Genomic DNA, 22,072 nt, shown 5'->3' with positions numbered 1-22,072 from the left:
ATTTCATGTTTTTAAAAATCTGATAAGAGTTCTCCATCTGCCATGTGCTACAGTTGACAGCTGCTTCCTTTTGCATAGCTAAGATCAACCTGACCTTACCCAGTCAGCCTGCATAGGGTATACAGGACTTGTCAAACATATTAGTGGAAAGTATTAAGGCTTGGCAGAATTTTCTGTTATTTGCCTTCTGCCTTTTGCTCTGATTAATACCTATCCTTCTATACTGTTCCTGTCTCTCATATTTCTTCTCTGTGTTAGATGCCTTTTAAAAGGAGTGTCATTCAGCTGTAGTTGACCTTTTATGGAGCAGTGCTGACTCACATCAAGATTTTATAGGCCTGCTAGTTTCTGCACATGTGCAGAGCAGGAGTCCTCTTTGACCTACAGGAGTTAAAGAGAAGGAGGCTTTGGGGGAGGCAGTTTTGGAGGGGGTAACTTTCTTTTGAATTAGCAATGCTTTTATGTAAATATATATATATACATAATAAATAATAAATAAATAATATATATATTTTTTTTTAGGAGCAAAATTTTATGCAAATCCAAGAGTGGCAAATAATTAAACAAATGCAATGCTGCAATGAATATAAACATATCCATGTTTTGTCAAATGTATCAAGACTGATTGTAGCCTAAACAAAAAGATATTTTTGTGAAAGAGTGGAAAACTTCTGCAGTCTGATGCCAAATCATTGTCATCAGTGACAGCATCTGATTTGTCACAGCCTCAGTGTCAAACATGAACACCATCTCCAATATACTGCAACTCTCCTCATTTTATTTTCCTCCTCCATCTTACTCTTCCCTCTCTTCATTCCTTGTTCTGTCATGCTCTTTCTTTTATATTTGTTTCAACATCTGTTTCTTTCCTCCTCCTTTTTTCAGTTTTCTGTGGCACTGCATTCAATTTGTTAAAATTTTTTCTCACCTCGTCCTCTCTGAGGTTCCACCTATTCCTCCGAACATTTTTGCTTATGTTTCTCCAAATCCTGCCACCGTGTTCATCCTTTTTTATCTTTTCCCTGAGTCTCATTCTCTGCACTGTAGTCACTCCTCACACAAACATCTTGTCCCAAAACATGGCACAAAAACATCAGATCAGTTCATATCTAGCCTTGTTCCAAGATTCCCCACTTTCATTTTGGCACTCTTGACAGCAGTGGGAATGATACAGCCTCTTTACTGATTGCACTCACAGCATTGCCCAGAGTATGTGACATCAAGTATGGTCCTGGGGCTAGAACAAATTTACTGGCCTGCCTCCTCCAAAAATATTTTCTTTCCAAACTTTCATGAAACCAAGGGGATTTGTGCATGGCAGAGAACCTACAAGTAAACTGTAAAATCCTCATAAAGACATCAAATTTCCTCTTACCTGCAGTTCACTACTGTATTCTAGATGTACATGCAGAAAATTGCTATTGTCTTAAAATTCCTGATCTGCAAAATACATGGCAGTGAAACTGTTAAAACATACACCCTACTCATTGGGTCTTCAGATGTTGAGTTCACCCTGTACATGTCTGTTTACACATGAAAACAGAAGCTGTGTGCAACTGAGTTGGAAAAGTCACAATATGCAGATGTAAATAACCAGAAAAACATATTCTATTAAAAAAAAATGACAGGCAGTTCAAGCTCTTGCTACACTCACTCATGATACATTTATTTTCATGAGCTGGGCCTGAATTCAGAATTCTGAGCAATACAAAAGAAACCACAAGTAGCTATAATAATGATTATATGCTCCAGATGAATGTTACAAATGTGTAACACATGTACTGGTGGTATCTACTGCATTAATACTCTGATTCTTTTTCTGTCTATATACATACATAACCCAATACCACTGTATGTATGATATACCTTTCATCTTCATAAGTAATGTATGGCACATGTCCTACTAGTGGGAAACAATACTAAGCCATATAAGTATGTTGTGCATGCTTGCTCTTAATGTATGATTTATGATTTATTGATGGCTTTTATTTGTCCCTGTTCAAAACAGAGACCACTGAACAGTGGACAGTACATAAAAATCCTCCCCCCCCCCCCCCCTTTTCTTTTGCTTTCATGCATGAGAAATTATTGTACAAAGGGTCACAGTCTGTCTTTAATTCATTTCTCCAACATGCTGATTACACCACTATCACATAGACTTCTCCTGTTTTGTATGTCAACACTTTAACAAGTTTGTTCCTGCAGTTTTGAAACTTGCATAGATGATATTATGCAAATTGTGTGTGTGTATGTGTGTGTTTGTTTGCTTGTTTGTTTTTCCCCTGCTGTAGCAAGGCAAACTCTTCCCAGAACAAATTCCATTGCTGGATCTGCAGTGATATTTGCAAGCACACCAAACACACAGCATTTTTGTACACCGAGGTCAACATCTTCTAACTGTTCCTTGTTCATTCTGCTTTTTGGGTCTTCCTACTGCTTGTCTGGTCATTAATTTTACAAGATTTGTTTTTCAAGGTCTAAGCAACAAGGTCGAAGATAATTTAACGGGGCATCGTTTTGTGTTTACACATATATATTCTCTTCAGCTAATTAAGCTGACCTGCCTAGCCTCCATGCAGATAAGTCTGTATGTTTGTTTATAAAATACATGCAAATATATTGATAATAGAATACCTTAAAAAAAAAAAAGTTGAAGTTGTCAATTTTATTGTGCTCTTTTGGGAAGCAATATATATGAGTTATAATGACAAAAGCCGGGTGATATATCCTCTTCAAGGTTTAAAGCAGATCACTGCCCGTCAGACAATTAATCCACTACCAAGTGGCAACTTCTCATTGCTATATTGCTTCATTTATTTGCTGCCATTTCCCCTTTGCTGTTGTTCTTTTGATATTTTTGCTGTTGTTTTTTAATTATTTTTAGTATATATATATATATTTGTTCCATTCCTTGAAACCACAATGCGAAGGTCAGTGAGACGCAGGGGAAAAGAGCGAGCCTCTCAGAAGGAAACTCGGCCACTGCCTTCCACACAGCCATATCCAAAGTTCCGAAGACTTTAAAGACGTCGCAGCGAGGAGGGTGGCGATAATGAACGCCTAATTGCTTCGGATGGAAGGCGCCTTTCCTTAGCCGGGAGGAGCCCCTTTGTACGGCAGCTGGTGCCGCTCGCAGGGGGTTGCAGCTCTCCCCTCCGCCTTTGGCTCCTCGTCTTGGCCCCGGGCCGGGCGGCCTGCGCAGCCGTGCGCCCCCGCGGAACCACGCGGAGCGGCCAGAGCCGGCCCGGCAGCAGCGCGGCGCGGAGCCTCCGCTCTCTGCCGCGCAGCCAGGAGCCGCGGCCCCCAAAGGAAGCGCTGCGGGCCGCCCCTGAGGGGTCACCCCGGTGCCCCCCGAGCCGGGCGAGGCAGCCATGGAGCGGGCAGACCTCACCCGCCCCGTAGCCATCCTGCGCTTCCCCGCCAGCACCGTCCCCCTCGGCCGCCTCGCTGCCGCTTGTGCTGTTGTCATTTTGTTGATTATGATGTTGTTATTAATTATTTAAAGTGTTTTTTTTTTCTTTTTTATTATTTTTTCCTCTAAAGCCACACTTCAGAGCTGGGGGTCCGGGCTGTTTCCCTGTCACTTGAAGATGCGACCATGGTTGTAGCAGCGCTAAGCTGCTTGAGGTTGTTTTGGAGAAGAAAATTTCCAGTGGGAACGAGCATGTGTAGGGTGGAGGGGTGCCCCCGCTTACACTCATTGCTAGACAAGCTCCGCGGGGACGGAGTTTTCCCAGTGCCCCGCATCCCCCCTTCTCCCGGCAGTCTGTCCCCTAGACGTGGGCCGCAGCAGCTGGCGCGGAGCAGGGCTTGGCTTGCTGCTCCCCTCCTGCCCTCTCGGTGAGAACAACGGAGCCCGATCCTGCCCGGACGGACCTCTTTGGAGCCGTGGCTGAAAAGCGGGCCTTGAGAAACCTCGCTACCTAGAGATTTTTGTTCACCCCGGAGACAAAATCGGCTATTTCCTGTTCTCGAACACTTCCTGACACGGGGAAGATAACAAAGGGGAAAGTTTAAAGCAATAAATATCCTCCATCTGCCCCGTCCCCCGTCTTCGGCCAGCGCTGAGGCCAGGCGGCACTTGGTCTAGGAGAAATCGGGCTTTCCAGCCCCGGCCCGGACCGTTCTTCCCACACCCGGTTCTGCCACTTTCTTAGCTTTTTAAAGGATTTTCCTCCCTCCACCCGAACCTCTAGGGTTTATTTTCCTCCAGCTGCCAAAGACCTTGCTTCCCAGCCTGTTCTCCCCCTTCCAGCCTGCCTATTGCAGCCCGGATTCAAGCGCGGCCGGTGTCGCTGCCCTTGTGCTAGAGGTAGTGCTCTCCGGGAAGGCTCCAGGAGGGAAAGGATGGCATTCTGGTAACACGATTTAATAAGTCAAATTGCATTATTAAAGTCACGAAGGTTTCCTGGACGCGCAGAAGCCCACTGACAGGTTTTCTTGTGCTTTGATAGATTTAGTGCTATTTCGGTACACTTCTCCCTCCCATGCAGTAGCTAAGACTTGAAGATTTAAGATCGTACACCTCTAGGCGATTCAGAGCCTACTCCCGGAGCAGCTAATACACTTCGTGATTGATTTCCCCGCTGAGATGTTTCCCGTTTCAGCCCTGTGAGAAACCTCTCTCCACTGTCGGCACACTGCTGGTGTCCTCGCCGCATCCCGCAAGGCAGCGAGGAGAAGTCGGAACCTCAGTGAGGTTTTCCCTTTTGGAAAATATCTTTCCTGCCCAATGCGCCTCAAGAAAAGTTTTAAACTGAAGGATCCTTTCCGTGTGCCCGAGTGGCGAGGCTGCACCGAGTCATCGCGGTGCGGTGGGGCAAAAATACCCAACCTAAGCGCAGGCGGAGTCACTCTGCGTGTGGGGACCTCGCTGTCTCCAGCTGCCAGGCTCCGAGCCTGGACGGGGACAGCGGCGGGCCCCCAGCCCTCACTGCAAGGGCATCTCACTCGACCCTTAACGCTGCCTCCTTTCCGAAAACCACCATTACTTCTTTATTCATTTCTCAAAGCAGATTTTTTTTTCCTTTTCTTTATTTTTTTCCCTTCCGGAGCCCTCCCGGTTTTAGCCACTAAGCAAACTCAGGACGGAATTGATAGCTGTTCTTTACGGGATGGAAAGGGTTAATCGTTGCTGTCGATTTGGGGTTTGGGTTGGTTTTGTTGTTGCTGCTTTTTTTTTTTTCTTCCCTCGAACGCATACAATCTCATTTGAGCCCCTCAAAGTGGTGAAAGGTAATGATTGCTACGTAGAGCCACCGACTTTTAGTAGGCTCCCCAAGCCCTCTTCCCAAAAGTAAATATATAAGAAGAGGGGAAAAAAAAAAAAAAGAGCAAGAAAAAAAAAAAACATAAAATTAACATATACTTTTGGAATTGTCTCAAATACGTACAAATCCCGTTTTATGTCTTCCCATTCACGTGTATATTGATATCATAAAAGAGAAATCCTTCAGAGAGGTTTTTCTCTCAATACCTTATTCACTGAAACTGGCAGTTCCACTCATTATTCCACTCCCTTAAACCCGATTCTGATGCTGGCTAAATATAGAGCTTCACCTTCCTGGGAACGCGAATCGAATACACAGTAAGCAAATCAGTAGCACAGGAGGGGGAAAAAAAACCTTGATCAAAGCCCTCCTTTTCTTCCCAATCCTGGTTTGTTGGGGCGGAGACAGGTCTCTCACTTATTGCACATCATTTGCAAAAATCAAGCTTAAAATGCAATAACCTCTCCCAGAAGTAGTAGTTAAAATAAAAAAAAAAAAAAAGTTATGGGATGGGGTTTTAATAGAATTAAAAATACTGAATTATTTTCAAGTAAAGGTGAAACGCTGGAAAATAAAATGCTTTCTTTCAGAGTTGGGGGTGTGTGTATTTTTAATCAGACTACATTTTTTAAATGGGAATGCAGACATCCACGGGGAAAAATGCACAAGACGGAGAACGGAAAAACACCTTCCCCGCTTCAGCCTCTCCCACAGAATCCGTGGATGCTGTTCTCGATCACTGGGATGCCTCTTTATTTTTTAATTACCACGAACCTTTTGCTAGCCCGCAGCCCGCGAGGTCACCCGGGGAGAGGGGGGTCGGCATTCTCCGTGCAGCGGCGGGGCGGAATACCGTGCAGAATACCGGGACGGAAAGGCACAAAAGGTCAGAAACGCGCCCACCGCGCGGGGCCGCGGCCGGTCGCCCCGTGGCCAGCAGAGGTCGCCGCGGTGCCCGCCGCGCCGCCCGCTTGCGCGCAGCCTGCGCGCCCCGGCGCCGGCAAAGGCCGGCTGGGAAAGGGGCCGCCGGCCGGGGACCGACCCACGCGGAGGGTTGCGCGCTTCCCGTGTCCGCAGCCCCCCGCCACGCTGCTCACGCCCAGCACCGCATCTCGCATCTCCGCGGGCGGCGGGGATGCGCACATTGAGGCCCTGCCGGGGAGCGGCCGCACGGAGACAGGGAGTGCTCGCCGGGGGTGCTGCGGGCTGCGGAGCACGGGGAGGGGGTGCCGGGGGTGTGGGTCACGGCGGTGCTTCCCCAGCCCGCTCCCCAAGACCCCTCAGTGTCGATGTGAGCGAAGGTGCCCATTTCCAAAGGTTTTCCCCAAACACGTGCCGGGCTTGCCAGGAGCTGCCAGCATCAGCAGTAATTCTTGATAATTGCTTTTTGGTTTACTCAGCTAAAACACAGAATTATAAACTACATCAATAGGTAGCCTCTTATATACGTATGTATACGCATATACGTAACTACACACATGTATGTGTAATACCAGTTTCTTGGAAGTAGAAGCGATCGTCTTGCAGAGTTGCATTTCCCAATGTTTATCTAGACGTCGAATATGTAAAGTGTGTGTGTGTTTGCAACCATATCTTTACCTCCTGACACTATCCTGAGATCATTTAAGACAGCTTAGTTATCTCTACAAGTGGCAACGCTGAGTCCCACTTCTTGTTTGAAATAAAGCTGGAGGGTGTGTTTGCTCCCTCAGCTTTGCAAAGGAAAACATCTTGCAAACTAAGTTAGGACTGTTGTTTAGCAGCTGTCTCACCAGCAGATGCAAGTTTCAGAACTTTTTCTTGTCTATTTCATTGCAGCCAGACTTCGCTGCGGGAAGATATTCCGTATGAATATGGCTCTGCCTCTTTTTCACCCAAACTCTAGCCTCGTTGGTTGCCTTTAAAAAAAAAAAAATGGTGCCTGAAAAAAAAAATCCTGATGAGTAGTGATTGGAGGGCACTTACACACTACGTTGATGAGGGCGGTGTAACACCCCATATGGAACAGAACACAAAAATGGGATCTAAACAAACTCCAAATGGGACTTTTAAGATGGGTGTGGGTGTGTGGATTCAGATGGTTCTGGAGTGCACAGGCTGGGGAGCGGCTGCAGCTCTGCGCACAGACTAAAGGAGATGCAGTGGGTAGACTAAGCCCTTTGCAAAACACACAGAAGGAAATCCGTGCCCACGGGAAGGTAGCATTTTGCCTGGTTCGGGAAGCTTTCAGATAACCGCCAGCTGCAGCCAGCAGCCCCCCGGGGACCGGTGCACGGCAAAGCGAACTGTCGGGTGCTCTGCGCCGGTGCGCAGCCGGGGGCGCGGGTATCGCACTGCGCCGTGCCTCGACGCGGATCCGAGCATCCCACACTTCCTCTGGGGGCCAGCGCCACGCAAATGGCGTGTTTTAAGGGATTCTCCAAGGGGAAAGACAGAAGTTCTTCACTGTTCTGTGTGAATCTCCGTTCTCGGCCAAGCTAGGAAACCGCCTAAACACAAGATGCATTTCTATTTACAGATAGGGGGGAAAGAGAGGGAGAGAAGGAAAGAAAGGAAAAGGATCTAAAAGGGACTGGAAAACATAAATAGAACGGAGGGAGTGTTTAGAGACAATTTAAGGTAAATATTTGTACCTGCTTCGATCTCGTGTTTAACAGAAATACATGAAGCTTTTATCCACGGTTTTAAGAGAGAAGGAGGCTGGAGGAAAACATAAACAATCCCATTTTGCGGCTGGGGCCATGCCCAGCCAGCCAGCCTGCCCTCCCTGCGCAGGGGAGCGTCGCCTGGGCGAGCCAGAGCGGTGGCGGCTCCCGCCTGGGAAAGATAAACGCTCGGGTAGGAAATAGCCGGATTAACACCACCCTCCCCTCAAACATGTATATACGCGTACGTACGCATTGTATATATATATATATATTATATATATATATGGGAATGGTAAATACGGCACGGCGAGCCCGCCAGGGGGAAGGGGTGGAGGAGCCCGAGCGGGGCCGGGAAGGAAAATGAAAGGTGTGACGGGAGATAAGCGGCAGGGATGGAGGAGAGCGACAGGCAGAAAGTATAAAGGGAAATACAAATGAGGAGCGAGGAAAAGTTGCCTGCGAGAGCCCCACGCCGGGGCCGCCGCGCCGCCGGGCGCTGAAATATGATAATAAGGGCAGCTGCGCCGCGCCGCCCGCAGCCAATGGGCGCCGCGCAGCCGTGACGTCCCCGCGCATGACGTCAGACCAATGGCGAGCGGGCTGAGTTGGAGCAGAGAAGTTTGAGTAAGAGATAAGGGCGAGGCGAGCGCCCGAGCCGCCAGCGCCCAGTCCGGCACCGTCGCGCCGCCGCATCGCACCGCGCCGCACCGCACCGCAACGCACCGCGCAGTTACCGCACCGCGCGGCCGGACCCCGCCGCGCACCTGGTGCCACGCGCCCACTTCTCTCTCCGCAGCCCTGACAGTATCTCCCACGCCGGTTGTGTTTTTGTTTTGCCTTTTTTTTTTTCCCAGTCTCTATTTTTTTTCCTTTTATACTACTTCTGATTTTTTATTATTTTATTTTTATTTTTATTTTTTAGCGACAGCTCTCAAACCTACTTTGGGGTCTTAAAACGAAACCGTACACCATTTCACTGTGGACATTACACCCTCTTACAGATATGGGAGACATGGGAGACCCACCAAAAAGTAAGGCGGAATTTTTACCGTTGTTGGAATAAATGCGCTGTCTATTGTAATCGTCTCAGGCAGGCGAGCTGAACTTCATTTGAATGATAGAGAAGGTGCCTTTGTTGCCATGCCTGCATGCTTGCTGTGTTTTAACCTCGTAGCCTTGTATGTTAATAGCCTAGGGTCCTGCTCTTTTTTAAAGTTTGAGGAGCAGGCAGTGTTTTAATGGGCTCTCCAACCACGGAGCCTTAAATTCTCTTCGTGATAGACTACGGCGAGGCAGTCTGACTATCCAGCACCTAGTTCGTCTAGGGGAATTAGCATTAGACTTGCAAAAGAGAGCAAGTGACAACCTTAATGATGCTTGTTCTTGCTAACAGCCTCGAGCCCCCTCTTCTATGGCAAAGGGCTGAACGGGAAGCTCAGCAGCCACGCATTCAACGTTTCCAATCAGAGCCTCTTAAAAAATTAAATGTAATGTGTAGGTACTCTCCCCGTAAGGAAAGGAAGCCGAACGAGCAAACAATAAAATAAAAATAAAACAAAGATGAAGTTTGGAGTTTTGATTCTCTGTGAGGCTCTTGAAATGAGGACCTTCACCCCGAAGACTGTTCACATCTGCATTTTAACATATGTTCCGCCTCCTTACTAAACGAGGCAAGGTTTTGATGGCACGCTTCAATTACCATCCAAAAGTGTAATACTCTTAAAAAAAAAAAAAACCCTCAGAGTACGCCCTATAAGGGAACGACACTAGAAGTGTGTTTATCTCTGTAGGAGAGTAAACGGTTAGTCAATCATGTATTTATTTTCATTTCAGAAAAACGCCTGATTTCCCTATGTGTTGGTTGCGGCAATCAAATTCACGATCAGTATATTCTAAGGGTTTCTCCGGATTTGGAATGGCATGCGGCGTGTTTGAAGTGTGCAGAGTGTAATCAGTATTTGGACGAGACCTGTACGTGCTTTGTTAGGGATGGCAAAACCTACTGTAAAAGAGATTATATCAGGTACGCCGTTTACATTGTTTAATTCTTCCGTGAGAATTTTTTTTTTTTTTTAACTTTTATACATCTAACAGAAGTAGGGAGAGGAAAAAGAGTGAGTAAGAGGGCAAAAAGACAATTGCTGTATTTTAAATGATTTTCCAAAGGTAGACAGACGGGGGGGGGGGAGGGGGAGTTCTAATCTTCAAGCTTTTTATTTCACAAATTCAAATGCAAATCTCTGTATAAACAAAACCACACTCAGAAACAGCTAGCGACTCTGTGGGACCTTCCTGAGGACTTTGGCAACGTATCCTGTGATTCTAACAAAGTGGGAAATCGTAGGTAAGGGAGAATGTTTTCAATAGCGTAGAATTATGGGCAACGCAGAACTGAGCACTTTCTAACATAGCCTGAAAACGTATATGTGTGTTTTTGCAAAGGCGTAGTGGCACTCAAAAGAAAACCACTTCAAGCATTTATGCCGTAAAAATAAATACACGGGGAAAAAAAAAATAAACTAGGCCTATTAAAAAACAAATAGGTAAAAGAAAAGAAAACACACTGAAGTTTCCTTCAGAATGAAGAAAGCTTTTATGGGAAGGTTAAAACCTAGACTGAAACGTTTCTTCGTTAAAATAACTGACATTTAATCTTTTTAAATATTAACCCCTTTGGTGATATCTGACTGCCTTTTCTTTCTTATCTTATCTGTACTGATGAATTAGACAGAGCAGATCAAATTGCCCATCATCTGTTCGCGAACAATTGGGTATATTTAGATAATGGAACCGCTTCCTTCCTCACATTAAAATCTGGTAACTGATAAAATGTGAGAGTTGCCAATCCTGACACTATAGAGAAACCAAAGCGGGAATTTCGAGAGTGTTTATTATTCTCCTCGGTCATACTGATCCGTTTCGGTGTCTTCTACTGGGCTTGAAAAAACCGAACTTTGACACAGAGGTAGGGACAGTATTTTTATGTTTTATTCTTTTTTCGGAAAGTTTTGGGAACAAGTACCTACCTACCCACTCTCCTAAGATACCTTCTCTAGTTTCTTTGTAATTCTGAATTGAAATAAAACGGTTGAGTCTTTTCTTCTCCAGTACACAATTCATAACCTGATCATTTGTACAAGCCATGTCGTGAGGTTATTCTCAAAGTTTTACTATTGCAAAGAACAGCCCTATTATTATTACTATTATTATTATTATTATCTTCTTTCAATCACACTTTGGAGATGCGCTATTAAGCGTCACCCTTTCACAAGTTTCAAATGAAAGGAAAACATTTTGGACTGAGATGTGCTCTCTTACCTCCTGCAAGAACTCAGCAGGAGAAATTTAAACAACAACAACAAAATGTAAGTCTTTTAAGTTTTGGTGCAGTACACTTCATTTGCTACAGTTTTAAAAGTAAGTTGGCCATTATGTGCAAGTCGGCTTTGAATTAGACCATGAGCATAATCTATAATTGTCAGGCATGTGGGCAACACCCTCCAACTTCTGTACCTATTAATGCATACACTCTGCTCTTTTGTAGTTTAGCAGTTTTACAGTTTGCTGTTGTTGTTTCTCAAAACATTATAATTTGCAAATTATATGAATGTAAGGTGAATACATGTCTATAGGCATAGAAGCTAAATAAGTGTGTATATAAACATGTACACACAAGTATACATTACAGGCTGTATCGCTAATGAAGTGTACTGGTGAGGAAATGGGTGTGAATGAATATTAGCTCAGTTTTAATAGCAGCTTTTACAGTTCCGTGAATTGCATTCACGTTTGTGTGTGTGCATCTGTGCGATTTGCGGAAAGATTCTTAATTTTACTTAATACCAAAGAGGCTGGCAAAGGAGTACTGGGTGGCAGCCGAGAGACTGCAGTTATAGACACCGGAGTTGGAACATTTTCTCCTTCTCATCTACCGATGGGTGAGCTGTCCCCCTCTCCTCCACGGCAGACGAGGAACCCGCCACCCCCTCCAGCCAGTAACCCCAGAAACGCAGTATTTTCTGTGGGGGGGCTGTCGGCTAGAGGTTGCCTTTTCACTCGTGCTGTAGGGCTTCGGCCCTGGTTCAAGGTGGGAGAAAGTAGGAGGGGAGAAGGAGCCGTGAGGTTGGCTTGCAGAGCCAGAGCATCGAGAATGCCTTTTAGCAGGGGGCGGGGGAGGGGAGTTGCACTGCTACATGTGTGAGTGTGCATGTAAATAAGGATATAAGGGGGTGTGTGTGCCTTTAGCTGTTACATAAAATGAACCTGGCGAGAGAGGGGAAGGGGAAGACCCCCGGCCGCCGGCAGAGCCGCGTCCCGGAGGCTACGCCGGCGGGAGCTCGGCCACGCGTTAAGCGGCAGAAGTCCTGAGGGGGTTTCTCGATAATAATAATAATAATAATAATAATAATAATAATAATAATAATAACAACAACAACAACAACAACGTCACTTGGCGAGGCAGGCCTCTTTGGGTGTGTGGAGTGGGTGTCAGCCTCGACTGTTCCACGTGTGCCCGTGCGGGACGGTTCAGCTCGGGCCAGTCCAGGTCAGGTCCCCCCACCGCGACGGCCGGCGTGAGAGCACAGACGCCCCCTGGCCCCGAGCAGTCCGGGATCTGGGGTGGGAGGTCGGCGTCTCACCGGGAGAGAGGGGTCTTTTTTTGTTTTCTTCCTCCAACGCTTCCGTCCGTTCTCCTTGCCCACCGCCGTGTCTGAGTCCCCGCCACCTTTTATTGCGGGGGGCGAGGGGGAGGGGGAAGGGGGTAATCAGCGCACCGCCAGCAGCAGAATCCGTTTTATTCCTTTGCCCTTCTGGCTCCCGTATTTTCAAGCCTTATTTACCTTCTGTGCTGCGCGTGGCGCGGCTACGCGGGGCCACGGGGCTGCCCACGACAGCGAGTGAAAACCTCTCTCTTTCTTTTTTCCCTTCCTTCCCCCCTCCCTCCCTATTCCTCGCCCTCCCCTTTCCCCCACCCCGTGCTCTCCCTCCTTCCCTCCCGTCTCCTTCTCTCTGGGCTGGGCCCTGCTCAGGTTATACGGCATCAAGTGCGCCAAGTGCAGCATCGGCTTCAGCAAGAATGACTTCGTGATGCGCGCCCGCGCCAAGGTGTACCACATCGAGTGTTTCCGCTGCGTGGCCTGCAGCCGCCAGCTCATCCCCGGCGATGAATTCGCGCTGCGGGAGGACGGCCTCTTCTGCCGGGCGGACCACGACGTGGTTGAGCGGGCCAGCATGGGCGCCGGGGACCCCCTCAGCCCCCTGCACCCCGCCCGGCCGCTGCAGATGGCAGGTACCACCCGCGTATGGCGCCCGGAGGGAGCCGCGGGGTTTGAGGGGCTCCGCTCCTCCCAGCCTGCGCGCCCGCGGAGCGCCACCGGTCCGGCTGCCGACACCTGCGCGGGGGTCGCGACCCACAGCATCCCCCCCTCCGCCCGCCTGCATCCTCCGACGGCCGAGCAGCGGCTGCGGGATCTCCCCCTCCCCGAGCCCCCGACGGCCGGGAGCAGGTCTGCGGCGCGGACCCCTCTGAGGCCGGTCCTCCGGAGCACGGGGAAAAGCTGCTTGAGGCACTGGTGGAAGCGGGGGCCGAACAGAGATAGACTTCATAACTACAGGCGAGCACTTAGGCTGTAATTTAAAACTGTCAACAAGCTAATCTTCAGTAATTGCCTTTTAAAGTGACTCTGCCGTCTTGAAACGTTTTATGTGATTTGATGAGAATTTCATCTTAAAACTCAGCATTGTCACTTCGCAGTCGAACCACCTTGCAACTTTACTTGCACTTTTAGTTCTCGTCATGTGCATCAGATAGTCAGGGACGCTTAGCAGAAGAAGGGGAACGTTTCTTAGAGACAAACAAGGCTCGATAAAATAATGTTGGCCGGCAGTGTTGCTGGGCACGTAACTATAACATGAAAGGTTATTTACAAACACTGCTTTGTTTAAATGGGCTAGTTTTCTGCTTCTGAGCATTTTTTTTTCAAGTGACATATCTATATGAAGGAAAAAAAAAAACACGTAATAGATAATTTCAGAATTTTAGAGAGGTTGTATGTGCTCTTTATGATGTGTTTGCACATGTCTTTGAAAGCATATTGTGTCTGCAGGTAAAATACTGCTAATATTTGAACCCTCCATATTATCTTCATCGAATCATTGCTGATTTATTGTTATAATCAGAGAAGTCAGAAGCCCGGTGTACAAAAACGAGCAGTTTTGAATATTAAAAAGACAGGGGGTTAGGGAGAAGAAAAAAAAAGTAGCAATGTTTTTATTTTTCCCTTGACTGGGTCAAATTACATTTAGATAGCTACAGCTACTCAATACACAGAACTGCAGAATCACACGAGTACTTTTAGTTTTTGATGTGATGTTATACATTGGTTTGCATTTCTTGGCGGCTTTCTTAGTTGCCAGCTTTTCTCCGCTTTTAAATCGGTGAATTAATCTTTTTTTTTTTTTTCCTGTCTTTTTTTTTTTCTTTTAAGTATTCAACAAAAGTTGACATAAATTCACCTAACACCTCAACTTTCTAAGATAGACGCTCGTCTCCTGAGCTCGGGGACACAGGGCTCTCACAGGACTTCCCTCCGTGGTCACGGTGCGCGGATTTGGCTTGTTTTGCTTTAATTTGGAAGCACCAAACAGCCGGGAGCCGTTACACGTTATCGCGGCCTCTGGCTAAACTGAGATAGACTCAGTATACAAGAAGCAGACTCGAATCATGATTAATTTTTTAAAGTATTTTTTTATTATTTTTCGGGCCAAAAATCTGTTTCGGTGATTTGTCAGAACATAAATATATAAAACCCTCCCCCTCCTTTCCTAATGCACACACACCTTCGCAAACTAGCCCTCCCCTGTCTAGGCTCATACAGGTTCAAGCTTCTGTCATTAAGGGTTTAAGGGGGGGGGGGGGGTTGTTTTTGCAAATTAATTATCTGTGGAGTCAGAAATGTCAGTCCTGTCACTCTACCAGCGCATAAAGCAGAGGAGGCTGCAGGAGCTCGGGTAGAAGTGACTGCCTGAATGGCCTTTGAAAGGGGTTCATCCCCACCCCTCCCGCCTCCCCCTGTCCCACTGGCTTAGATTCAGAGCCCCTGCAGACTCCCTGTTTCCTACTCATGGGGATCCTATTCCTCCCTTCCCCTTCCCTTACAGCAGAACCTATCTCTGCCAGACAGCCAGCTCTGCGACCCCACGTCCACAAGCAGCCCGAAAAGACCACTCGAGTCCGGACTGTCCTCAATGAAAAACAGCTTCACACCTTGAGGACCTGCTATGCTGCCAACCCCAGACCCGACGCCCTCATGAAGGAGCAACTGGTGGAAATGACTGGCCTCAGCCCGAGGGTCATCAGGGTTTGGTTTCAAAACAAGCGGTGCAAGGACAAAAAGAGAAGCATCATGATGAAGCAACTTCAGCAACAGCAACCCAATGACAAAACTGTAAGTGCCTTCAGTCTCTGACCATGCACTGCCTTCCTTCCTAAAGAGAAACCCATAGACTAAGGCGAGCCTGGCCAGCTTCTGGGGCCGGTTGGGCGCTTTTGATTTTATGGGAGCTCCCTTAAAACAAACAAAATAGTACCGCTTAAATATTATCTGCTTTTTCTGCTCTCAGTGCAATTAAAACAGACTACAGCGAGAAGCAGATATAGGCTGCTCAAGCGAACACGTCTTTTTGTGGGGCTGAGGATTCGCAGTGGATTAGGCTAACTTCTATGCAGCATGAATTGCGACCTGCGGAGCTTATGGGACGTAAAAAGCCCAGCCTTGTGTAATATTTATATTGCAAATGCAAAGGACTCCTTGAGGGAAAATGACGCATTCGCCCTCTTCAATGGTTTTACACAGGAGTAAACCCAGAAGTAAAACCCATGAGTGAAAGGGAAATTTGATGTATTTCCTTAGCACTTTATATGCTACAATGTGTGCGTGTTTCTCGGTGCATTTAGTGTAAAAATAATAATAATAAAAAAAAAGGCAAAGTTTTTGCAATTACCGTCGTGTCTTCAGGTTATTTAATACATATATGGTTCTCGCATAGAAATATATAGAGTTCTTGTCTGCGGGCATAACGCAAGTGTGATGCAAACAAGCGGAAAGCGCTGGATTCAGCACAGCGAACTAGCTGTCTCCATTTTAAGCCAACTTTTTTTTTTTTTCTCTGCTGTTGTTGCTAGTCTACTTGAAGAAGAACCCGTTATTCTCTCTCTGTATATTGACTGACCTGAGAATGACTATTAATTCATAAGGCTGCCTAGTTAAGTGGAATTTAAGGAGTTTCATTTTACCGTGTTGGAATGCAATAAAACACGATGTTATTAACTCGCCTGAACAATCTATTCGTCGAGGCTTGGAGTTATTTTGTACACAGTGCCTGAACCACAGGGCATACTGGGGAGCTGGGGTTTCCCTTTTTAATATTTAGTTAGTTAGTTAGTTATTGCTTTTGAAAGAGCACGGTACTGGAGCTCCCCAGGTTTATCGTTCAGAGGATATACGATCCAGTTAAGGTCACGCAGAACAAAACCAGCCGGGATGCAAACTAGAAAGCGAGCATGATTAACCGTTTCTTGTGCCGAGCCATGCATGCATCGGCAGCCGAGACACTAACTGTTCGCGTTTTGAGGAGGCTGGGGGGGGCGGGGGGGGGGGGGGGGGGGGGAAGGGGGTAGCGGTAGGGAGGTTATGCCTTGAGAGAAATACGAGGATTAAAGGGAAAGAAAGTAAACTTCCAGTGTGATAAATGCAGCGGGATAGAAATGGACTGACCTAAAATAGAATAGAGTAAGACATTCACAGCAGATTAACAAAGTAAATACAAGCGACTGTATAGATAAGATAGAAAGCAGTTTATTGACTCAGCGCTCATATACAATAAAGTTAACCAAGCTTATTAACATCTTTTGCTGGGCTGTTTACAGAATATCCAAGGGATGACAGGAACTCCGATGGTGGCTGCTAGTCCGGAGAGACATGACGGTGGTTTACAGGCGAACCCGGTGGAGGTGCAGAGTTACCAGCCGCCCTGGAAAGTCCTGAGTGACTTCGCGTTGCAGAGTGACATAGACCAACCTGCTTTTCAGCAGCTAGTAAGTGTCGGTTCCCAGCCGGAGCAGTGGGGGAGTTCGCTAAACGGGCCGGCTACCCCCCAGCCCCTGCAGCTGGAGATGAGCAGTCCAGGCTAGCCGGGTTTTCCTGAAATTACGAGGTGGGCATTTTGGCACTCCGGAAATGAGGCGAATTAAACTGATTTCGCAGGGCTTGGTACAAAACGGACCACAGTGCACAGATCTTGTCGAGCTGAGTGCGAGCTGGATAAGGCCCGACCCAGATCTGCGTCTAACTCAGCTCGCACACCCCTGAAAACCGAGAGCTCCTCCATCTGAAATACTAAACTATTCCTCAGTGCCATTTAATTGTATGCACATTTCTGAAAGTAGTTTCCAAAAGTTGCCCCCCGCTCCCACATTGGGCCATTTTTGACCTTATAATATACAAGAGACTTAAAAACTATGGTTGCAATGTCAGCCTGTATCCTTCTTTTGTCCCACAAACACGAGCAGTTTAACTAAAATGTCGAATTTCTTGTTTTACTTATGTAAATCTCGGTATCACTTTATACTTCTCTATTTACATATATACACACAAATATATACATAACTAGAGCATACACTGTTGTGCTTCGGAAATAGAATTATTAGTACGTATTCACATTCAAAATTCAAACAATATAATGAACTGCCTTAAGCCAAAAGAAAACAGATATTTTTAAATAAATTCTGTTTTTAACTCAATTCCTTATGCCTACGTCATTTGGCAGCTCATATGGGACCATATCATCAACAATACTTAGGCCCAACCAGGTGAATTAAGGACAGAAGTTCAACCTTAACTCAATTTTCTGGCCTAAGTGTGTTAAAACCAGATCTTTAATATAATAAGGTATGTTGTGTATGTTTTTTCAGTGATTCTAAATAATATTTAATGACGAAACATTAATATACAGACCCTTCTTTGATCTGGTGGGATTTTTTTTCCGTACAAGTGATGGAAGATGAAGGTTTTCAGCCATGTCAGGAGACATTTTCAGACCTTTTCAGTTTAGTATCACAATCCTTTGCAGGGTTCCCGTTTTATTTATTTATTTATTTATTTATTTTTTCCTGCCAAGTGGCAGGCTGCAGCCTGCTTGCCTCCCCTGGCAGCCTAGGCTCACTCAGCAAACTGCAGCAGAGAAGCAGGGTTGTTTGCACCATCTTACCTTGAGTGACCACCAATTTTCCTGCTTTAATCAAGCTGTCAAGCAGACACAAGAAAAACTGATCTCCTTCAGTTGCCTCATTTATTGTGTCTTAACAGAATAGGATACTTCTAAAACCTTAGAAAGATCTTTTTTTTTTTTTAAGGGGTAGGTCTAAAAAAAGGCATGGTGGAAGATAGGCCAAATATATGCACATACATAGATGGATAATGCAATAGATAGATAGATGAATATTGATGTACATTGTGCATAGTGTCTGACGCTGAAAAGAGATAAAATAAAGGATTGTGGATAGAACAGACATCGACCATCCAAGGCACTTCTCTAATCTGGAAAGGGCCTTAATCGCAGGATCGCCCAGCTAAATAGGTGCCAAAGAAATGTGTTTGGATTAACAAACTTCCATCCTTCACATTAGGCCTTTTCCCAGCACTTCTCCTAAATTAGCAGGAGCTGTGGAGCACATTAGGATGGAGAAGCGTAACCTTCTTTGTCGAACTGACTATTGTTAAAAGAGATACCAACTTTCAAATCACAAGTGAAATAGGATGGCTTGTTTCAAAAGCTTTCTTCTCCTGGATGCTTCTTCCAGGTTTATTTTAATATGTGCACAAAGGGGGAAAAGAGTAACCTTGCAGTTTTGTGTCAAAAAACACATGCATTCTTAAATAATTGAAAAGAACATCCTGTTGGGATCATCACTCTTGCAAGACATGGAAGAAGGCCTCACTGTTAAGGTTGTTTGCTTTTTTTTTTTCCCAGTCTTTTTTTTTTTTTTTCCTTCGTGATTTGCCTAAGTCCTGAAGAAGATTCCTATGAAGTCAGTGGGGAAATTAAACAAGACAACAGTGACACACACTCCCATGGAAATGTATCTGGCCATTCAGCTGCATGCCTGTATATTTATTTTTGTATTTTTCTTTGCCTTGGCCTGCAGCTTTTCTTTGATTGTTACAAATGTAATATATATATATATATATTTTTTCCCCAGGTTAATTTCTCAGAGGGAGGACCAGGTTCCAACTCTACTGGAAGTGAAGTAGCATCAATGTCCTCTCAGCTCCCAGATACACCCAACAGCATGGTAGCCAGCCCTATTGAGGCATGAAGAACGTTCATTCAGATTTCTGTTGTTGTTGTTTCTGCCCTTGCCCTCACCTCTGTTGGAGAGAGTGGGAAAATGATCGCATTGGGACTCTGAAATTTAGTGGGGAAAAGTATTTAACAGCCCTGTAAAGGAACCACTCCATGAAATGAATGGAATCATGTTTGAAAAGACAAGGTAATATGGTAGCAACACTGTGAAGACAATCATGGGATCTTACTAGAATAAATATTAAAACAACAACAACAACAAACAACAACAAAAGCAAAACAAAACAAAAAAGAAACAAAAACAAAACAAAAAACACTATTCAGTGTTCTTAAGGGGATAAAAAAAGACATTTTCAAAACGTAGAGGATTTGTACTCATGGATCTCAGAGAGAAAAAAAAAAAGTGAAAAAAAATTATCTTTTCCTTTGACTGCACGTCTTAGAGAGAAACCAAGGTAGAGGGACTTTCTATCGAGTCCCTCCTAATCCGAATGGTGCTGTTTCTATATTGGTCATTGCCTTGCCAAAAGGAGCTCCAGTAGGTTTTCCATCATCACAAAAGAGACGATTTAGCCCTGCATTGTTGAAAGATTAATTGCAGGAAGGTGGAGCTGCATTGGTTTGCAATGTTGTTTTTAGTTGACTCTTAACAAGGGGTTGTTTCCTGGGTCTCTTATAGCATGTACTGTAGCGGAGTTTTGTTTTTTGTTTGGTTGAGATCCATCCTCTATCAAGTCTGAAGCGATTAAAAATAGGTTTTTGAATTACTCTTTAAAAACCAATTTATAAAAGCATTGCAACAAGGTATACCTCTATTTTGCCACAAAGCGTCTCGGGATTGTGTTTGAAATGTGTCCGTCCAAGAACCTTCCCCCGCCCCAAAGATGTGTATAGTTACTGGTTAAAACGACTGTTTTCTCTCTGTTACTCTCTCTTTCTCTCTTCCTCTTTCTCTCTCTCTCTCTTTCTCTCTCTCTCTCTTTCTCTCTCTCTCTTTCTCTCTCTCTCTTTCTCTCTCTCTCTCTCACTAAATAAAGAGAAAAAAAAAAGCAAAAAAAAAAAAGCAAAAGAAAAGGAAAAGGAAAAAAACACCAACCTTTTTTGTTTGCTCTTGCATTGCAAAATTATAAAGTAATTTATTATTTATTATCGGAAGACTTGCCACTTTTCATGTCATTTGATTCTATTTTTTTTGTTTGCTGAAGTAAAAGAAAAAAGAAAAAAGAAAAAAAAAGAAAAGGTTGTACCGTGGTCTTTGAATTATATGTCTAATTCTATGTGGTTTTGTCTTTTTTTTTTTTTCTTAAATATTATGTGAAATAAAAGCGCCATATGTAGAATAATTATATCTTCAGGACTATTTCACTAAATAAACGTTTGGAATAGAGAAAATAATAATATTAATATTAAATAATGAACAAAGTTCCCTCTTAAATATTTGCAAGTTAGCAGCTAAAATACCTGAAATAAAATATTGCATGCAAAGCAGGTCGTTAGTGAATACAAGAAGTGTAATATTTTATTGCAAGTATTAACGACCGGCTTGTAAATTTCCGTTTCAACAACTATATCAGGGCTAGTTGGATGCCTTAGCTTTCAATCGATAACATTAGAAACTCTCTTGTTCTCCCCCTCCCCCTATCCCTTACCCTTAAAAGTGATATTACTCTAGGCATGATCTGACATAATGTTAAGAAGTCTAAAGAACCAGGAGCTCAGGCTTTTTTCTGAGTTCTATTATTTTTTAAAAATAATAAAAAGAAAGTGCTGTATACCAAAGCCTCGTTGTTGAGATTGTTAAAGTGACCTGTACTTTAAGTATAAGCTCCTGATAAAAGGGACGCTTTTTGCTTAACAAGTCAAGTATGACCATTATTTATCAGTGTCTGCTGTCAAAACGATTGAAAAAATGCTGCAGAAGGAGTAGAATGAGGGATATTGCTGTGAAATTGCACGATCGGTATTCCTTATTTTCTGTCGACTTCCCTCTCTTCACTGCCTCTTTTCTTCCTTTTTTAATTTGCGGGGGAGAGGGTGGTGAAAGCTAGAAACGTGGGCAAGTTCTTGGGGAAAAGTAGAAAGAAGAAGAAAAAAATATTGGAGAGGGTCGTTTTTGTTCCAATCCAAGTGTTCCCTAGTGCTCCCGGCCAGCACAAGACAAACGCTCACTTTAAAAAATCCTTAAAGACTGGAATATACAGAGATTTTTAGTGTGACCAGGACAAGTTGGTTTGCATGACAGTTACTCCAAAGCCTAATGTTTTCTTAACATAACCTTCTTTTTCCTCCCTCCTCCCCATCTCAGCCCACCCTGAGCAAGCTCAGCTATAGAGATAAACCACTTCGTCAGTAGAAAATAAAATAATAATAATAATAATAATAATAATAATAATAAAGGTTAAAAGCCTCATACAAGGATTTCAATCATCCTGATTAGAAACTGGATTCATTTTGTATGCTCAAGTGTAATACATTTTTGAGTACTTGATAAATATTTAAATAAATATGAAATCTACCTTAAACTGTGTGACCAGTAACGGTTGTGTTTTCATGCAGGATCAGAGGCTTGGTACGACACTTCGGGGGGCGGGAGGGAGAAAGGGTGTCATTTCTACACGGTGGTCCGACGTGTAAATTGTCTGAATTGCTCTTATTGGTGATGTTGTTAGGGGGGGAGACGGGGTCTCCGACTCGGGGCGGGGGTCTTTAATTGGCGCAAAGTCAGGGCAAAACTGCGGCCTTTGCTTTCGCGCCCCGGCTGGCGCGTAGGTGGGAAGCGCGGCCGCTCCG

The 22,072-nt window shown here is 45.0% G+C and overlaps 1 protein-coding gene across 3 annotated transcripts; it reads left to right on the top strand.

Annotated features, from left to right (window-relative positions):
- Nucleotides 1-6,260: 6,260 nt before the first annotated feature.
- Nucleotides 6,261-21,778, top strand: ISL1 (ISL LIM homeobox 1). 3 transcript variants are annotated; one of them, XM_083817397.1, is made up of 7 exons: nt 6,261-8,737; nt 8,841-8,949; nt 9,752-9,941; nt 12,949-13,208; nt 15,083-15,366; nt 16,848-17,015; nt 19,179-21,778. In XM_083817397.1, the coding sequence occupies exons 2-7, from the start codon at nt 8,922-8,924 to the stop codon at nt 19,293-19,295; spliced, it is 1,047 nt and encodes a 348-aa protein (XP_083673523.1). In that variant the 5' UTR covers nt 6,261-8,737; nt 8,841-8,921; the 3' UTR covers nt 19,296-21,778. The 3 variants fall into 3 exon arrangements, with proteins under 3 accessions (XP_083673523.1, XP_083673521.1, XP_083673522.1); XM_083817395.1 differs by having other exon boundaries at nt 6,264-8,737; nt 15,080-15,366; XM_083817396.1 differs by having other exon boundaries at nt 6,264-8,949; nt 15,080-15,366.
- Nucleotides 21,779-22,072: the final 294 nt, after the last annotated feature.

This window comes from Anser anser, assembly GCF_964211835.1.
Source record: "Anser anser genome assembly, chromosome: Z".
Lineage (NCBI taxonomy): Eukaryota > Metazoa > Chordata > Aves > Anseriformes > Anatidae > Anser > Anser anser.
This window is presented reverse-complemented; position numbering and strand designations above follow the sequence as displayed.

Bases quoted from the DNA above. Each gene is read 5' to 3' on its own strand.
- ISL1 (XM_083817395.1), top strand. From the start codon at position 8,922: ATGGGAGACATGGGAGACCCACCAAAAA. The intron at 9,942-12,948 runs GTACGCCGTTTA...GGCCCTGCTCAG, and splicing joins TGTAAAAGAGATTATATCAG to GTTATACGGCATCAAGTGCG. The intron at 15,367-16,847 runs GTAAGTGCCTTC...GGCTGTTTACAG, and splicing joins AGCAACCCAATGACAAAACT to AATATCCAAGGGATGACAGG.